Below are 18165 nucleotides of genomic sequence, written 5' to 3'. Positions count from 1 at the left end.
TTCAGCAGCCGCCCCAGACGTAGCACAGACCGACACAATGGGTGAGTTGGTGCGACCACGCAGTCAACCCAGCATGAAGCCCTACGTGGTGAACACGACTTAGTATAGTAAAGTTGAATGTATTGCATAAGATCTGAGAGTCAAATAACTTAGTACGGGGTGTTTCATTATGCGTATTGCTCTTCTAACGTACGGCATACTATGGCTGATCTTATCTAGAAGGGGAATAGAGGCTCTCATTTTAAGTAACACAATCCGACCTCCAACTTTCATACCTTGATTTTTCTCCTGCGTATGTATAATTTGGGAATATAAGTTCGTGAATCATTTCAACGAGCATTACTTCATCGCCTCTCCCGAATCGTTATCGGCGCCCCGGGTGATCATCGTATTAGATCCGATTTAATGTATTGCATTGCATTAGCATTTACATAACAGTCTTTCTCGCCTACCTCTTTTTTGAAAATGAAAAATAAGGAAATGATCGTGGCTGTAGTCTAGTAGCGAAAAGAAAAGACAAAGACAAATGGAAATGGAAAGGAACAAGGAACAAAGACTGCTTATGTATCCCTACCCATGAGAACCATGCGGTCGCGTATAATTTTTTCGTACCCTCATCTTTGACTACTAACCCTGTCCCTGAATGAACCTTTTGAGGCCTGGTATTTGAAACTGTAATCTTGGTACAAATAAAGCAAATTCCTTGTTTTGTTACAGTCGTTGCTTCCCTTTCAGAAACTAGTATGGAGGCCACTCCTTGCAAACCCTCGTGCATTAGGTGGCTTAGATAACCGTCTTTATATGTCTATACAGATATTCTGCTCGAATAAACTATTTATAGTGCAACATGGATAAATCGATAACACAATAAGGTGAAGTAAATACAGAATACGTAGTAGAATGCGCAGTACTATCGGAGATCGGTATCACCACCTACCATCGCTCTCTCTTCCAGGTGTCAAGACACGCTACATGACTTTTACATTAATCTAATAATATCACAAATCTAGATCTTGTTTGTGTCGTGAAATACCGGATTATTATATTATACTGGCCTATAATTCGTACCTAGACAGTGCTATCCCGCAACTCCACCATCGTTCCCGATTGCCCCCTCGGGAACGGGCATCTGTTGGTCAACAGTACTAAAACCAGTGCACGATCCGGATTGTAACTAAATAGCCTCTCCTTTGATGGCATTTGCCGGTAGGTCTCCGAGCCCCAATGCTCGGGAGATGCGCATGCTGACGCTCCTAGAGAAAAGTGCATCATTTCAGGGGCAGAAAGTCACTTGATCATGGGGCTGAGAAATTCCCCCCACTTTTTGAGGCCTGGTGCCTTCACTATCGCCATCATATTACGCACCGCCTAATGACTATGAATCGAATCTCTTTTGGTAACGACAGCTCGGGGCCTCAGTTTGGGATCAACCACGGAGTAATCAATGTTTTATCCGGCATGTTTTTGAAGCCTAATCTTAGCAGAGCTTAGCTGACCAAAAGCCTCTGGCCAGATCGAACAGAAACCCCACAGCAGAGGGTAGATAGCGGTTCGCTTCGCCCCGTATCTGTCAAAGAGACTTTCACTTACTATAGTGGTAGAGATCCTCAGGTCACTGGCATTTTCGCAGATGCTAGACCGGAGAGAGAATGTCGAGCCACGTCATACCAATACCTGCCAATGGATTTTGGACTTGGAAAAGTACCAATCCTGGATCAGCAAGTCCCGCGGTCTACTATGGATCAAGGGCAAACCGGGCGCCGGCAAATCGACATTGATGGTATTCCTACACGGCAAACTCAAGAGATTACAGAACGGCAAACCGGGCATCCAGCTCGACTTTTTCTTTACTGCTCGAGGCACAGAGATGCAACGTACACCACTAGGCATGCTTCGATCTTTACTGAACCAACTGTTTGATCGCGATGCGACCGTACGCCCTCGGGTACGCGAGACCTATGAGCAACGATGTAGGCAGTTTGGGTACGGTGAAGGCAAGTGGAAATGGCCACAAGCGGTGCTAGAAGAGTTACTGGCAGGTGTCATCCTGGAATCCACTAGTCGACAACATGTAACGATTTTTGTCGATGCTCTGGATGAGACCGGAGCTGAGTCTGCTCAACAACTCGCAGCATATTTCCATCGACTTATTGACCGAGCAGGAGAAAAGAACGCTGCTCTTCGAATCTGCATTTCATGTCGACACTATCCTATCATAGGAATTGCCCAAGCTATGGAGATACATGTCGAACAGCATAATCACGAGGACATTGCTACATACATCAAGGACATACTTGCCGAGACAGATGTCGAAGACAACCCTAGCGAAGACATGCGACAGGCTCTGATGGAAAAACTAATCCAGCAAGCTAATGGTGTGTTCCAATGGGCTCGTCTCATAATGCCTCTTGCCAGGCAGAGGATTTGTGAGGGGGAGTCGTTTGATGACATCTGTTGCTGGTCACGGGAGGTCCCGGTCGGGCTGGAAGATGTGTATATGTACATCCTGAACAATGTGATAGAAGTGCGGAATTTGGAGCAATCGTTTCTCCTGTTTCAATGGGTGTGTCTGGCAGAGCGTCCACTGACCGTGACAGAAATGCGGTATGCCTTGGCAGGCAAGAATGCCCAAATAACGCGCGCCCCAAAGAAATGGGAGAAGATCTATGGTTTTATTGAAAGCGACGAACGCATGAAGCGAAGGATCAAGGCCCTTTCTGGTGGGTTAGCGGAAGTCGTCTCAAGCAGGGATTTGAGCGTAACTGTCCAGGTGGTACACCAGTCGGTCAATGATTTCTTGCTCGCAAAAGGGCTAGCTGCTTTGAGAGAAAACATCGGCGCTAGCAGTCTAGTCTTACAAAGAGAAGAGATCATATTACAATGTCAGGCAAATCTCTACCGATCTTGTCTTGTTTATCTAGCCTTACTCCGTTTACGCGAAGATATTTCAAGTGATTCCCCGGAGACGAGAAAGGACCTTATCCGGAACCACCCATTACTTGCTTACGCCACTATCAACCTCTTTATCCATGCGCAAAAGGCTGCTCACTCTCGTGCGCTCATACTACTGAATGAACAAGATATCCTACAGCAAGTGATAGGTCAATGGGTCCATATTTACCGAATCGTCGACCAATTCAACCCGGCGTGCCCTCTGAAAAGTACTACACTCATTCATATGGCGGCAGCTGCGAATCTCGTTGATATTATAGAGCGTATGTCTTTAAACAGCGAAGACGTGGCGAGGAAAGACGAAGACGGAAATACAGCTTTCCATTTAGCAGCGCGACACGGTCATATAATAGGGGGAAAGATCTTGCGTAAGACAACTGCAGACTGTGAAGCAATAAATAGAGGAGGAAAAACGCCATTGATCGAGGCGGCTAGCTATGGGCACACAGAATTTGTCGAATGGCTCCTGCTTGAAGGTGTGAGTCTTGAAGCAACAATGGTCAGAGCAGCAAGTGCTCTACAAGCAGCCTCGTTGGGAGGACATCAGAGCGTTGTTGAAATATTGCTTGGAGCTGGCGCTGATGTCAACGCCCAGGGTGGTGCATACGGCAATGCCCTACAGGCTGCTGCTGTATACGGGAAAAGCAGTGAGATCGTGCAGATGCTCCTCGACGCTGGCGCCGATGTCAACGCCCAGGGTGGTGAATACGGCAATGCCCTACAGGCTGCTGCTGCATACGGGAAAAGCAGTGAGATCGTGCAGATGCTCCTCGACGCTGGCGCCGATGTCAACGCCCAGGGTGGTGAATACGGCAATGCCCTACAGGCTGCTGCTGCATACGGGAAAAGCAGTGAGATCGTGCAGATGCTCCTCGACGCTGGCGCCGATGTCAACGCCCAGGGTGGTGAATACGGCAATGCCCTACAGGCTGCTGCTGCATACGGGAAAAGCAGTGAGATCGTGCAGATGCTCCTCGACGCTGGCGCCGATGTCAACGCCCAGGGTGGTATATACGGCAATGCCCTACAGGCTGCTGCATACGCGGATCGCAGTGAGATCGTGCAGATGCTCCTCGACGCTGGCGCCGATGTCAACGCCCAGGGTGGTGAATACGGTAATGCCCTACAGGCTGCTGCATACGCGGATCGCAGTGAGATCGTGCAGATGCTCCTTGACGCTGGCGCCGATGTCAACGCCCAGGGCGGTATATATGGATCATCTCTCTTGGCAGCTGTTTATCTGGGCCATTTTAATCAAGTTCAAATCCTTCTTGACGCTGGCGCAAGTGCGTTGCTTGCAAATGAACTTGACCAGACTCCTCTTCATATTGCCGCTTCAAAAAATAGGCTCAACCTTCTCCGTCGGTTCCCTCAGCTCCTCTCCCCTATCAACAACCGGGACAAGCTTTCCCAAACTCCCATTCATCTGGCTATTTGTCTCGGTCATGTTGACTTTGTCACAAATCTTCTTCGCTTTGGTGCCGATCCTTCTCTTCTAGATGGTTATGGCAAAAATACCCTGGACTGGGCAGTTGGAAATGAAAGCTTGTTACGCCAAATCCATAACTACTACCCTTCAATTGTTAGGACACCTGATAATACTCAAGAGCTTGCTGTTCATCAATCCATCCTCCAGATCTCAGATACGCTGCTTCGGTCTCGGCTACATTTCCCATGGCCACTTGTGCAGCAATTAGGTCGCTATCTATTGTTTGTCAGCGACACCGACACTGCCCAATATCTATTTCAGCTGCATCTGTCACAGGATACGTTCTTTGGCATCCCCATATACAAGACTACGTGCGACCTTTGTACACAGGTTATTGACGGCTCTCGCTTTGTGTGTAGAATCTGCGCCCATATGGATCTATGCTCGTTCTGCGTGCAGACATATCCCTTCCATAGTCGATTACACCCGAAGCAAAAGCACAAGACTTTCGAAGTGTCACATGTGCTTGACCGAGAGTCTCCGCTCACTACTTCAGCGCCAGAGAAATTGAAAAAGCTCATTGATGGGCTTTCTGCGCCAAATACCCATGGAAGTGTGAAGGGGCCAGTACATGATTCCGTGGCTTATCTATCATCCAGAGTCACGGTACCCAAAATGACAGTTGTAACTTCAATGGCTCTTCTAGGTCCAGTCTCAATGTTCTGTCTTCTTTCATTTGGGCTCATAGCAGTTTCGTTTACATACTGGTATACCTTGATCTAACTGAATATATGCCTCACACTGGCCGTCTCTAGCTTGTTATTATCTCAGAGCGATCGCTCTTGTGTAGGATAAAATACCGTATATTATTAAAACGGAGGTATCAATGTCCGGTAGCTGCTCTTAATCTTGGCAGAGCTTCATCTGACGAAGCTGCCTAATGACGAAGAATGGTTTAACTATATGAATGTTTCGCTAGTTCTGACTTCTCATATCGCTGCAAGCCAGGTCGAACAGTTTTAGCATACCCGATGGCTTTTCGGCGGTCACTGAGGCTCTCGTATTTTGGCGTCTAAAGGTTGCTATGGCAAACCCCCTCCCGTGCAGCACTGACAAACGATGCGACACGCTCATCAGTTCCGGAACTTTGTATTAGGAATTCAGTCAAGATATAATATCTAAATGTTTGTGTTCTGGCTTTTCATCCAACAAATTGGCAATGAAAGCCTCTGGGTTGCCCTGCAAACTACTGGTTAGGTTCAATGTTATTTGATCCATGCTGTGTTTTAATTGAAGTTGGGTTCGTAGATTAATTTCAATTTTGCTTCTCATATTTTTTCTCTCTATAAGTTCTACATCGCATCCGAAGAATGATGCAGTCAATGCTCGTCATTCTTATGCCGGTCAACGTAGGACACCTAATTTGGTCATATGAGGATGATGAACCATGATAAACAGGTAATCAAACATGTTATGTCCAGGTGTAGTGATCTTCTATATGTGGGCGACCAGAAAGAATGGTAGATGACATGCCATAGTTGACTACGCAGATGATGGGCCACTCTTTTTCAACCTCGGTTGTAACACATCGGTTGTGCAACAACAGTGATTTTCACTTCGCTTGGACCACATAGACCCCAGACCTATGGAAAGTTTTACTGGGTACAACTCGATCCGGAAATTCAGGTTCATTTTTGTGTGAGGCTTACAAATAATGCCTTTCATGGTTTTCAATCGTATATCTAAACTTAGAACTCTTATTACTCCGTACTTAGCTGAGCTTTCTATATGTGTTTTCCATCATAGTTAATCTAGATTCTGGTTTATTTGCCAATGATATAATATTCATATGTGATGATACGCCGTATCAGAAAACTGGAAATGATCAGCCATTTTTACGGTTCAGCGCCAATGGCTTATTTATCGATTCAGCTTGGTTTGCTAGCTGGGTCACTACTCATCAATACCGTATTATCCTGTCCTTCAGGGCTTCGCTCTCGCTAGCTTTCGCGCTGGAAGATTTGTCAGCTTAATTGGTGATATATGTCTTCTTAGGAACTTACCATTTGCCTCAAACTCAGGATAAAGGTTGCTATTAAGTTCGATGGACTTTTCTACATCAATCGAATTTGCCATTCTGTCCAAGAAGTTGGTAATCTGTGTTGAACGCGGGTATTAGCCAAAGGTTGGTGAGAGGACGTAGATCTTATGCACCGGCTTCACAAACCAACGTTCGTCTCTTGTCTCAAACCAACCTAGGTGGCCCCCACCAGATGTTGCACATAGTACGCCGAATGGGGTTTCCCGAATTTCTGCAAACGGGATCGCGTCTTTTGTCGAGATCTAAATAAAATTATAATCGGTCTGCATTTCGTTGCACGCGTTCCATTCTAGATTCCTTACCGGATCGTCCTCCGCTTGAATTGCTAGAAACGGAGTTTGAATAGCAAGTACTACATTGGCAGAAGAAGCATCTCGGTAGTAAGCATCTTCTGTTGGGTACCCCCATGTGGGGCACTGGATCTCGCTGCCTTCACAGTAAGCTGGATAGACATTCATAATATCAATTACTTGGAATCGCTCACCGGTCGAAATCTTGAACATATTTGATTTTTTGAATGGAATCTTGGTCGAGTGGCACTGTTTCAGCGATCATGTCTTTATGTCTGTGAATTAAGTCAGATTTGGCATATACGATTGACAGTGAGTTGAATTACCGCTCGACGATATTTCTCATATTGCGACCCAAAGTCTTTGCGTAAATCTCGGACCCGATCCAAGATCGCTGAAGAGCATGTGAGGCGATTTCCAAATTCCACGGGTTAGAGACCAAAACAGCCGCTGTAAGCGGGCAATTTTTGCCTTCCTCGCCCAAGTACTGTGTCATTGCCACTTCACCATAAGCTTCATCTATATCGCAACAATGGTGCACAAGCATCTGGCTCATAAGAAGGGATCATACATACGTTTGCCAAGATGTTTGCCCCAATAGAGAATCCGACACCAAAGAGAGGCCTGTTTGGATGTTTTTCCTTGAGCCAATTCACAACCTGCCGAAAGTCCCAGGTAGACCGTCCGTTGTAAAGAAACCCCGTCGTCAATTTAGATTCGGCACAGCCCCTGGAGTTAACAACGCAAGCTGCCCATTCCCCATCCCGTGCTCCGATCGCAGCGAGAACGTGCCGTATATATGTCTCATTGGATCCACCTGACATTCCGTGAAGGGAGATTAGTATCGGGCTGTAGGCATTTGTTGACAGAAACTCTGTATCTTCCTCAATCTCGAATAGTTTTGTACGGGCAGGAAGTACTTCGTCTTCTCTAGTTTGAGAACTGTTTTGATCGTCAACGGACGGAGGTACCATAAAGTCGACAGAAAATTGCCCTTTGAAAGACGGATGATTCGAATCGAATACTTTTCGCTTGTAATAAACCGGCACTTCTCTGTCCTCTGTCATTTGAGTCCACGCGGTTTGAAGGTGTCCACCAAAAAGCGAGGGTGTTAGCGAGCAGAATGGTGGGGTGCATTCTTTACAAAGCTCAGCAAATGATATTTGGGGGCCCTCATCATTTTGCACAAGTTGGTATGAGGTGGAAGAATGATAGAAGGAGACTTTTTGTCCACGCCAAAGGCGGGGGAGGAATTTCATCTTGATGGAAAAAAATGTAAATATGGCAGCCTCTGAATAAAACTTGGATATAATAGTCTAAGGTGAGTAAATCCTTCCCTTTGTTAGTCTATATAATTCTTCATCTATAAAAACCCTGCATTTTGTAAAAATCATCACAGTCTGTACAGAGACTCTTGCATAGGGCGTGACCTGGGTTGAAATGCTGTGCGACCACATCTGCGCTTGTCTAAGTAGAGCCGAAGATTGACCAGCCGCAGAACAATGATCTCATTGTCGACGAATACAACTTGAAATTTAATCTCGAATACCTAGCTAAAAGCATAAAATATTTCGTACTGAGGCCACAACCAAGTTACCTAGGTATAATCTGACGAATAGGCCCGCTGGGTATACACGAAAATACTGCTTGGAATGATCAATACCGGCAGTGTGTATATGTATGTATCAATATATCACGAAAGTCTCGGGATTTGGCCGAGACCTCTTCAGTGTCTATCATGGCAGTCACACCTGGGGGCTAACTATTTCTCCCGGGATCTGGACCCCCTAGCAGATTGATGTATTTCATTCTCTGAAGGCTTAAATGATGTCGGACCAGCCAATAGTATTGATAGCATCACCTAATTTAGGTGGCGAGGCTGCTAGTCCTTGAGGTGGTGGCCAATGTCCGTGGAAGTCGATGACCTTTGGACTACGATATACAGGTTTTGAGAAGAACATGACAAGATCAGCACTCGAAAGGAAGGCTCGTTAGTATTGGCATCATGCCTCGCCTTACCAGAATCCGATACGCAAATATGCAACCGCATTATGCTGACTTGCATGGGGATTGCACAGCGTTTGGTAAAGGCCAATATAACGGATTCAAAGTCTCAAGTATGTGAGGAACTACTCCGGTCAAATGCGACGTCGTTTACACGCAGATGCAAATGCTTTCCGGAGAAATGGAGCTAAAAAGGGCATATAATGAAGCTTCTCATCCTCCGGATCACTTGAATACCTTGCCGGGCTTGTGAAAGAAATCTTGATCTACGCAAGCACAAGACACCCCCGACTCTAGGTTCCAATATGGACTGTGAAACACGATTCATCTGATTACCTTGACGTGATTCGCTGGAATCATCTATTTTTGTGTCATTTTGTTCAGGGAGGAGATGTTATGGTCGACCACCAAACACTATTTCACATCGATATCGACGAGTCCAGCCTCATGATGTCTAGTCATCTGTTGATCTGCATGTTTTATAAACAGAATAGGAAAAATGGCCCTCTGATCCTTTCTCAAATGCGTATATATGTCCATTCATACTCTTTTATTAGTCACGATCGATTTTCTAACGCCAACCTCCAGTCATATTGAACCATTCATGCAACTTTCTGATATCAGTAAGTGCGATAAGGCATGTGTGTCACCAAGCGCGTCATCATAATTCCAATATGAATGCAATGAAATGTAGAAGCTTTACTTAAGTCTTGCCTCGAATTCGAGGCGGCGTTTGACAATTCATAAAATCAACGCCTTTCCTGGCTCTTAGAGAATTCCATCTACGATACCTCATATATTCCATATCTGATACCGATTTTATTGGCCATGACGCATTATAGATTGCGTGAACGTGAAGGGGATGCGGTATGATGATTTGTTCCCAGTGAATTTGAAAACACGACTAAATCAATAATCTAGAGAGAACAGTTTCCCGACGAAACTAATCTCCAAACACTGAAAATGGCTATTCCACAGTCTTGCTTCGACCCTTCGCTTGTTACATCATTAACATACCTACTTCGTGATATCATTTATACCGCAGTTCTTCTATATTTTGCTTCGAGAATATCTGCTATAGATGGTAGCATGACCCGTATCCTTGCCTGGCTAGGGTACGGCTTCTTCCAAGGATGCGTGTGGACTGGGCTATGGATTCTCGGTCATGAATGTGGACATGGTGCATTTTCCAAATCTACCAAAGTGAATGATATAGTCGGGTGGGTTGTGCACTCCTTTCTGCTGGTGCCATATTATTCGTGGAAGATCACGCATGCTCGACACCATCGTTATCATGGCCATATTGAAAAGGACGTTGTCTATGTTCCCCTTGTCGAAGCCGAGGCCAAAACACGGTATAGAACAGAATGGCTCAAGATGTTACCATTAGTCGAGGAAACACCTATTGCGACTGCTCTACAGCTCATAGGGCGCCAATTGATAGGCTGGCAGTTGTACCTTTGCTTCAATATCACGGCGGGAAAGAAAAGTGCACCTATACGTTCAGAGGGTCATATTCTTCCAACCTCAAGCCATTTCGATCCTTATAGTGCGCTCTTTACCTCGTCTCAACGGCCACTGGTCATTTACTCTAATATTGGTCTTTGCATTACAATTTCTGGGCTGTGCCTTTTTGGTGTTTACTCAGGGTGGGCAACAGTTGCTTTGGTATATCTCATGCCTTATATCTGGGTCCACCATTGGCTAGGCAAGTTATACACTCCCCTGCTTTTGTATTTCGTTTCTAACATTATTGAACTATACACAGTGGCTATAACTTATCTTCACCATACCCACCCATCTGTCCCACACTATGCAGAAGGAGCGTGGACGTTCACAAAGGGCGCGCTTTCCACTATCGACCGAAGCTTTGGAATTATTGGACGCCACTTCTTTCACGATATTGTTGATTATCATGTTATACACCACTTGTTCCCGAGGATCCCGTTCTACAAAGCAGAAGAAGCCACCAATGCTGTTCGACCAATTCTCGGCAGGCAATATCGTGAGGTAAAAAGTCAGTCGTTCCTCTGGTCACTTTTTGATACATTCCGGCGTTGCAACTTTGTCTCTGATCAAGCAACCGAGGATGGAAAATTCACAGGGGTACTCCATTGGGTGAATACAAAGGACGAAAACAAATAGGTTTGGGGTATCACACTATGCTTCAACTCGCAACCCAGGAAATTTCATGGATGGAGCGAAATATCAGGAGTTTCTGCTGCTAGATACTCATTCGGTTTCGACTTTTAAAGTGGGATAAGACAGCATTTTAGGTTCATTTTCACTGTCTTTCCTAGATTATAGATACATGTGTATATACGCTATAGACAGCTATTTCTGTTCACACTTTCAAAGAGGATGTTGGGTTAGACAGAGATTCTTTTTCCTTTCATGCACGAGTCAGAATACATGCTTCTTCGTCCTTTTGGCTTTGTTCGTCAGATATATTCGAACACATACGCTCATTACACTGTATTAAATAGAAAACGGTCGCACATAGATCCAATAAAGTATATTTTGCTTTTGTTTTGAAAACGCAGAATCGGTTGTGCCATGAAATTGATGGAAACATGATCTTTGAATTTTCTTTTGAGATTTACGATAATCAATAAAACCAGTGTTTCACAGCGGTCCAAACAGCATCGTATGCATAAATATCTATTTCACATCGACGGCTAAAAAGGGTCTGAGAGTTGAATTTTGATGCAAGGATCAACTCTGGGATACCTGCATAACGACCACATACCTACTAGTATTACAATTTTCATTTCCAGCAAAATAGAATGATGTAGTGTACTTCCAGCGAATGCGCAAGTGACGTACCATATTGAGACTAATAATATTTAAAGAACTTATTCGCTAATTCGACGGACTCGAGAAAATTGTGAGTTCGGATTCGAATCCTACAACGCACCATCCTGAAACATGTCTATTCCCATTCAGAAATTCAATCTTGGCAAGGTCAAATTATTATGGTTAGCTGGCTCGGTTGCATTATTGATGCTTATGGGAACAAAGTTGGTCAGTCGGGAGGGTTTACTTCCACTAATTCGTGGGTGGAAGCCTACACGATTGGTGAACTGGATCGCAAGTTGGAATCAAAAACGATTCACTTCGAGAACTACAACGAAACTCACGAGTATACCCAGTCACACTCTATCGATTCTAGTTGACGAAGTTGCATTCGAATCCCCGCAGAAAGTCTTTGCAATCATGCCCTCACACAATCCAGACTATCATGGGGGATGGCAATCCGTTACATTCCAGAATCTGGCCGAAGCCGTGACCTATACGTGCTGCTGGATAGAGGATACGATTGGTCCCTCTGAAGAAGCGGAGTATATTGCATATATAGGCGGTAACGATATCCGATATGCGATATTGATACTAGCTTGCATGAAAACAGGCTACATAGTAAGCGCTGTGGACCCCCTTCCCCCTACACTCCTTTCAGGCATCGCTGACTTAAGTTTCAGCCACTTCTCTTGTCACCTAGAAATTCAGACAATGCCAACAGGCATCTTATGAATATCTCCAGCTGTGAGAAATTTATATACAGCGAAGAACGTCGAATGGTGAAAGACAGAGTTGAGAAGGCGAAGCCATCGACCAAATCCTGGATGATACCTACTCTGGAGCAGATTCTTGAGGCTCCTGTCAGCTCCCGCATTTACCACAGCGCATGCAGAGAGCACGAAAACGACATCTGCCTAGCCCTCCATAGCTCAGGCACAACTGGTATGTTTCAATACTCTCTCTGTGTCACAGTTCCATGCAAGTTGAAATTGACCCCAAGAAACTTAGGCCTCCCAAAGGTAGTCAATCTTACAAACGGCTATCTCCAATCAACAAGAAGACTATTAAGCATTCAAAAGCCTCCCGGACGGAAACTGGCCCTGCCAGCTGCATTTGCGGGTCCCACGTTGAACACAGCTCCATTCTTCCATATTTTGGGTTTCTACGCTATCTTTGAGTCTATTTGCCATGGAATGACTTTTGTGAATTATCCAGACGGACCAATTACAGAAGAAGGTGTTTTATCTGCCCTATCTACATCTGGGGCAAGATGCGCAACCTTTCCGCCATCCGCTCTTGAGGATCTCAGTAGCTCCAACGCCTTCTTGAACGAAATTGTCAAACTCGACGTGATACTCTATGGTGGAGCTGCTCTATCATCTGATGTGGGCAGACGACTGACTCAGCGAACTAATGTCGTCCCCGTTATTGGGTCTACTGAAACAGGCCCGATCTCATCACTTGCACCAACTGATAGAGCGAAATGGGAATACTTTGAGTGGAACCCAGAATATGGCATTGATATGCAATCAATCGGGGATGGACTATACGAAATGGTCATCCCTAGACCGAAAGCTCGGGATTTCCACCCGGTGTTCCACATATATCCAGACTTATCTGAATATCGAACAAAGGATGTATTCTCTCCTCACCCACAGCATCCATCCTTATGGAAAGCGGAGGCACGACTGGATGATGTGATTGTACTCAGTAACGGAGAGAAGTTCAACCCGATCAACATGGAGAGGCAGATTGAAATGGATCCACTAGTATCACGCGCCCTTGTCGTCGGCCAAGGGAGCTTCTTGCCTGGTGTTATTCTTGAACTTAATTGGGCCCTTCTTGGCGATAAGGATTCTGATGACCAGTTGATTGAAAGATTATGGCAAAGTGTCAAAGATGCAAACCGGTACGCACCTGACTATGCCCAGCTTTCAAAGTCCGTCATTCTCGTGGCTTCTCAAGACAGACCGTTCAGAACTACCTCAAAAGGTTTTACCGAGCGACAGGGTACCATAAAAGAGTATTCGGCAGACATATCTCGCCTACTTTCCAAGTCAGAAGACACCTCGTTGCGTCAAAACGTTGATTGGTCCAGTGATGAGCAAGTCACTTTGCAGATCAACGGAATGGTCTCTAACCTTCTATCAGTCCGAGAATTGTCTGACGAACAAAACCTCTTTTCTCTCGGAATGGACTCTCTTCAGGTCGTACGTCTGGCCAGAATGTTACAAAGTGCTGTCCAATCCATGTACGATTCGGAACCAAAGCCAAACATTGGGTCTCAAGATATTTACGCGCATCCCACGATTCGGCAGCTGTCAACGTACATGCAGTCACTCAGAAGTGTTAGCAAAGTGGACCCGGAAGGAGAAAATGGCCAAAGGAATCAAGGCAGGAGTATGATAATTGATGAACTCATTGAAAAGTACACCCAGAACATTTTGCCTCCCTCTATCCAGCGAGTGAGGCCGTCTCAGATTCGCACCGTGCTCCTTACGGGGTCTACTGGATCATTAGGAAATTATCTCTTACACGGCCTGAGTCGAGATCTGGGAGTTTCCAAGATCATCTGTTTGACTAGGGATGCGGGAGCGGAGGATCGACAAGTCAGATCGCTAAAGGAAAGGGGCCTCGTTATTCGAAATGAGGTAGATGTTCAGTACCTTGTCGCTCATGAGAGCGAGCCAAATCTTGGCCTTAGTCCAGATACCTATCGTGCACTCTCGGAAACTGTGGACATCGTGATACACAACGCATGGAAAGTCAATTTCGCAGAGAAACTCGACTCATTTGAACCTAACATCCAAGGAGTTCGTCGAATAATCGACTTTTGCTTAGAAAGCAAAGACAACCCTCATCTACATTTTATCTCTTCGATCGAATCCGTGGGAGATTGGAGTGTGCATCACAGTGAGCAGTTACCGGAGGATACTGTGCTCGATCTTCGTTCTGTCCCAGAGCGGGGCTATTTCGAGTCCAAATTTGTGGCGGAACAAATATGTGACGTCGCCGCCTCCCGCTCTGACCTGTCTGTTGGAATTCACCGAGCTGGACAACTTGGCGGGCCGACAACGAAGCTTGGTCACTGGAATACGAATGAGTGGCTTCCGTCTCTCATTAAGACCTCGAAGGCAATTGGGCTTGCTCCACGGGATCTTGGGTGGTTGAACGTGGACTGGATCCCTGTCGTACGTTACAAATTGATTCCTCAGAAGTTCAAGTTCACTAATCACAATTGTAGGACACTCTAGCCACGATCCTTCTTGAAATTATTACGGATCACGCAAAACAGTATACGAGCAATCAACCGGCGTACTTCAACCTGGCAAACCCATCAACAACAACTTGGGAGACTCTCCTTCCTGCGGTGACGAAGGCATACGGAGTGAAGGTAGTTGAATTGCAAGAATGGCTTGATGTGCTAGATCAGATTCAAGATCCTTCCGACGATGAAATTACTCGAATGCCCTCCCTCAAGATCTTAGATTTCTACCATGGGTTACAGAACACGAGCAGGACTCTATTGAAGCCAAGTACAGAATATTCCAGGCGATCAAGCCAAACCATGAGAAGCCTGGAACCTATAACCGAATCTCTGATGGACCAGTGGATCAGGCAATGGACATTCTAATTATATTCACGGCAAACGACATTGCTTGCCATGGATCATAGGAAATGAAGTTTAGTTTGAGGTGGCTATGAAAGGAAAGGTCGTCATATTCCGTCATGAGTATGACCAGGTGGTGGCCCTGCATGTGGATTTCTAAGTATTTGCCCAAGAACTCTTGAGGCATCAATATCAGACACCTCACATTAAAATCCATATTACTCTTTGTCAGTATGTCCTACAGGATTATCGATTTCTTGGTATCTATTGAAAAAGTCTTGATATTACCGATCTGGTACCCATAAAATTTGGTCACTGATTTCTGCCGACAACATTTCATTGTCAGTGTAAATTACCATATTAGCCGGTTTAGATGCTAGTGCATACTCTGGTCCCCTGAATCGATAGATTGTTTACCAAATGTTGTGCCTGAGTATATTACTGATTGAGACTTATGGGGTCAGGCCAGTCCATTTATAATGCTTAATTATTTTCTGCATCACCTCGAGATTTTCTTCAACCGTAGCAGGGGTCAGTTATGCCAGCCAGGAATACCAGAGGAGTGATCAGATGATTGATGAACGTCCAACTGTCATCGCATTTCCTGTACTCGTGTTCTGGTTGTGTCGGTGCGGTATAATAATTCTAAAACAGTATTTGCATACATGCCAAGAAGGCATTGAGGGATACCAGGACAATGATAGCTGTGATGGGCGGGTAGTTGTGGGGACTCGATTAGAGAGAGGCATATCCCGTTGATTGCCGACAGTCGAATTGAGGAAGGAGAGCAGAGTATGTTTAGTCTTGGCCAGGTACGGCTTTGCTCATACGAGGCGGAATTGAGCGATTTAGATCTCTAAGACTACTGTAAGATGAGATGTAAAAGAAATAAGAAAGAGTTTATTATCATATCAAAAGTCGTTATGGTTCCACATCAAACATGACATATTTATTTTCCGGAAACCTCCTTCACAGCAGCGATGATATCGCTGGGGCCAAGGCCCTGGGCGTTGACTTGCTCGTACAAACCACCGCAGCCCTCCTTGATAGCTCCAATTGACTTGAACTTGGGGGTGAACTTGCGTTCGAGGAGGTGGGTACCGAGACGAGAGCCGAGACCTGTCTTCTGAGCAATGGACTCGACGACTAGAACAAATGGTGAAGATCCGTAGACCTTGATGGTCTCTTCGTCGACGACGTTGAGAGTAGGCTTGTTGATCAGACCGACATCGAGACCCTCGGCGCGCAGGGTTTCGACTGCGTCCAGAGAGCGGTAGAGCATGTCACCGTACGAAACGATGTAGCCAGCAGAGCCCTTGCGGATGATCTCTTCCTTGCCAGGGACGAACTTGTAGCCGTCGCCGTACAGCTTCTGCTCGGTGCCCTCCTTCAAGATGTAGGGAACCTTGGAGCGAGTGGAGAAGATGAAGCGCAGGCCCTTGTTCCAGAAGACCTCGTTGACGACGGCTTTCATCTGCTCTCCGTCGGCGGGGAAGTACAATGAGGTGCTCTCGGCGTCCATGAGACCATTGTCGGCAAAGAAGTGGTTCAGACCGAAGTGGCAGGTGTTATCGGCCATCTCATCGACACCACTGTGGGAGAAGTGCGATAGCACGGTGCAGTCGTTCAGGCGGGCCATGGTGATCTCAGAAATACACATCTCCAAGAAAGCAGAGAAGGTAGAGAAGACACCCTGGCGCTCGCCATTGCTGCCGAAGCCGAATCCAGCGGCTGCGGAGAAGTTACCTCGCTCCATGACGCCGGATGCAACAAAGGACTCGGGGTGCTTAGCGCCAATAGCCTTGAGACCAGTGGAGCCTGCGAGGTCAGAGTCAATGACCATGACGCGGCGCCGAGCTTCTTCTTTGCTCAGCTTGTCAAGGATGTCGTTGACAGCGTCACCGAAGATCGTACGGTTTCCGCCCTTCTCCTTGGAGGAACCTTTGTATGTGTGAGGGTTGGAGCCAGGCTTGATCTGGTCATAGAAGGCGAGCTGCTTCTCGCTGTAGCCGCGCTTAGTGAGGTATTTGCGGGCGACATCAACAGTAATAACATCATGAGCGTGGGTCTCGCCCTCAATGCCCTCAATACCAGGGGCCATCTTCCGGTTAACGATCACCGCGGCAGGACCGTTGTGGTTGACAACCTCGCACATAGCTGGGAACAAAGAATCCACGTTCTCACCCTCGGCATTGACGACCTTTAGACCGTGTCCGTCGAGGGTACGACCAACCTCGTAGCCCTTAAGATACTCCGAGGGGTGTCCAGCGATAGTGACGTCGTTGTTATCGATGAACAGCTTAACATTCAGGTTCTGGGCGACGGCGAGTCGTGCAGCCTCGGCATCGTTACCCTCCTGTTGAGATCCGTCCGATCCCAACATAATCACGTTCTTATCCTTGTTGGCCATAGCAATACCATTGACCATTCCCCACATGTGACCGAGACGACCAGAGCTGAACTTGACACCGGGGGTGAATCCAAGCTCGGGGTGACCGGGAAGGTGGGAGTCGGCAGCACGGTAGTTCAGCAAGTGATCGGGCTCAATCTTGCCATCCAGGGCGGCAAGCAAATATTGTGTGGCGACACGGTGGCCGGCCTCATCATACAAGGCATCGACCCATCTATTAGGGTTGGCATTGATGAAGGCAAGCAGGATACAGACTTCAGGAGCTGTGTCGAAGGGACCTCCAGTGTGGCCTGAGACACCACGGGCGGAGCCAGTGGCTGTGAATGCAACTAGAGCATCTCTGAAAACATTGATGTTGTGAAGTAGATCGCTCTTCTGCTGAGCGGTCAACTGTGGGGTCTTCGGGTCAAGCTTCAAATGCTTGAACTGCTTAAGATCGACAGGGAAAGTGTGGCCGCTCATTATGACAATTAATTGAGTTGTATGTATGAAACTTTGTTATTGGTATAGAATATGAAGCAGAGAAAAGACGGTAATGGAGGGGAAGGATTTATAAAAAGAACTTGGTGA

At 46.2% G+C, this 18165-nt stretch overlaps 4 protein-coding genes across 4 annotated transcripts; 2 read left to right on the top strand and 2 right to left on the bottom strand.

The window, feature by feature from the left end:
- Nucleotides 1–1630: 1630 nt before the first annotated feature.
- N7529_003082 (uncharacterized protein) lies at nt 1631–5164 on the top strand (the record flags this gene model as incomplete). Its single annotated transcript, XM_057238609.1, has 1 exon — nt 1631–5164. One exon carries the CDS (start codon nt 1631–1633, stop codon nt 5162–5164), a length of 3534 nt encoding a protein of 1177 aa, XP_057101220.1.
- Nucleotides 5165–6556: 1392 nt separating this feature from the next.
- On the bottom strand, nt 6557–7839 carry N7529_003081 (hydrolase alpha/beta fold family; the record flags this gene model as incomplete). The annotated part of the gene is made up of 5 exons (XM_057238608.1): nt 6557–6724; nt 6785–6908; nt 6967–7047; nt 7099–7291; nt 7344–7839. 5 exons carry the CDS (start codon nt 7837–7839, stop codon nt 6557–6559), a joined length of 1062 nt encoding a protein of 353 aa, XP_057101219.1.
- Nucleotides 7840–11992: 4153 nt separating this feature from the next.
- N7529_003080 (NRPS-like enzyme) lies at nt 11993–15209 on the top strand (the record flags this gene model as incomplete). The annotated part of the gene is made up of 4 exons (XM_057238607.1): nt 11993–12193; nt 12256–12517; nt 12584–14766; nt 14820–15209. The coding sequence occupies 4 exons, from the start codon at nt 11993–11995 to the stop codon at nt 15207–15209; spliced, it is 3036 nt and encodes a 1011-aa protein (XP_057101218.1).
- Nucleotides 15210–16134: 925 nt separating this feature from the next.
- On the bottom strand, nt 16135–18057 carry N7529_003079 (Transketolase N-terminal; the record flags this gene model as incomplete). The annotated part of the gene is made up of 1 exon (XM_057238606.1): nt 16135–18057. One exon carries the CDS (start codon nt 18055–18057, stop codon nt 16135–16137), a length of 1923 nt encoding a protein of 640 aa, XP_057101217.1.
- Nucleotides 18058–18165: the final 108 nt, after the last annotated feature.

The sequence above is a fragment of the Penicillium soppii genome, assembly GCF_028829465.1.
Source record: "Penicillium soppii strain IBT 18220 chromosome Unknown utg000003l, whole genome shotgun sequence".
Classification (NCBI taxonomy): Eukaryota; Fungi; Ascomycota; class Eurotiomycetes; order Eurotiales; family Aspergillaceae; genus Penicillium; species Penicillium soppii.
Note: the sequence above shows the minus strand (reverse complement) of the source record. Positions and strands in the feature narration are given on the sequence as shown.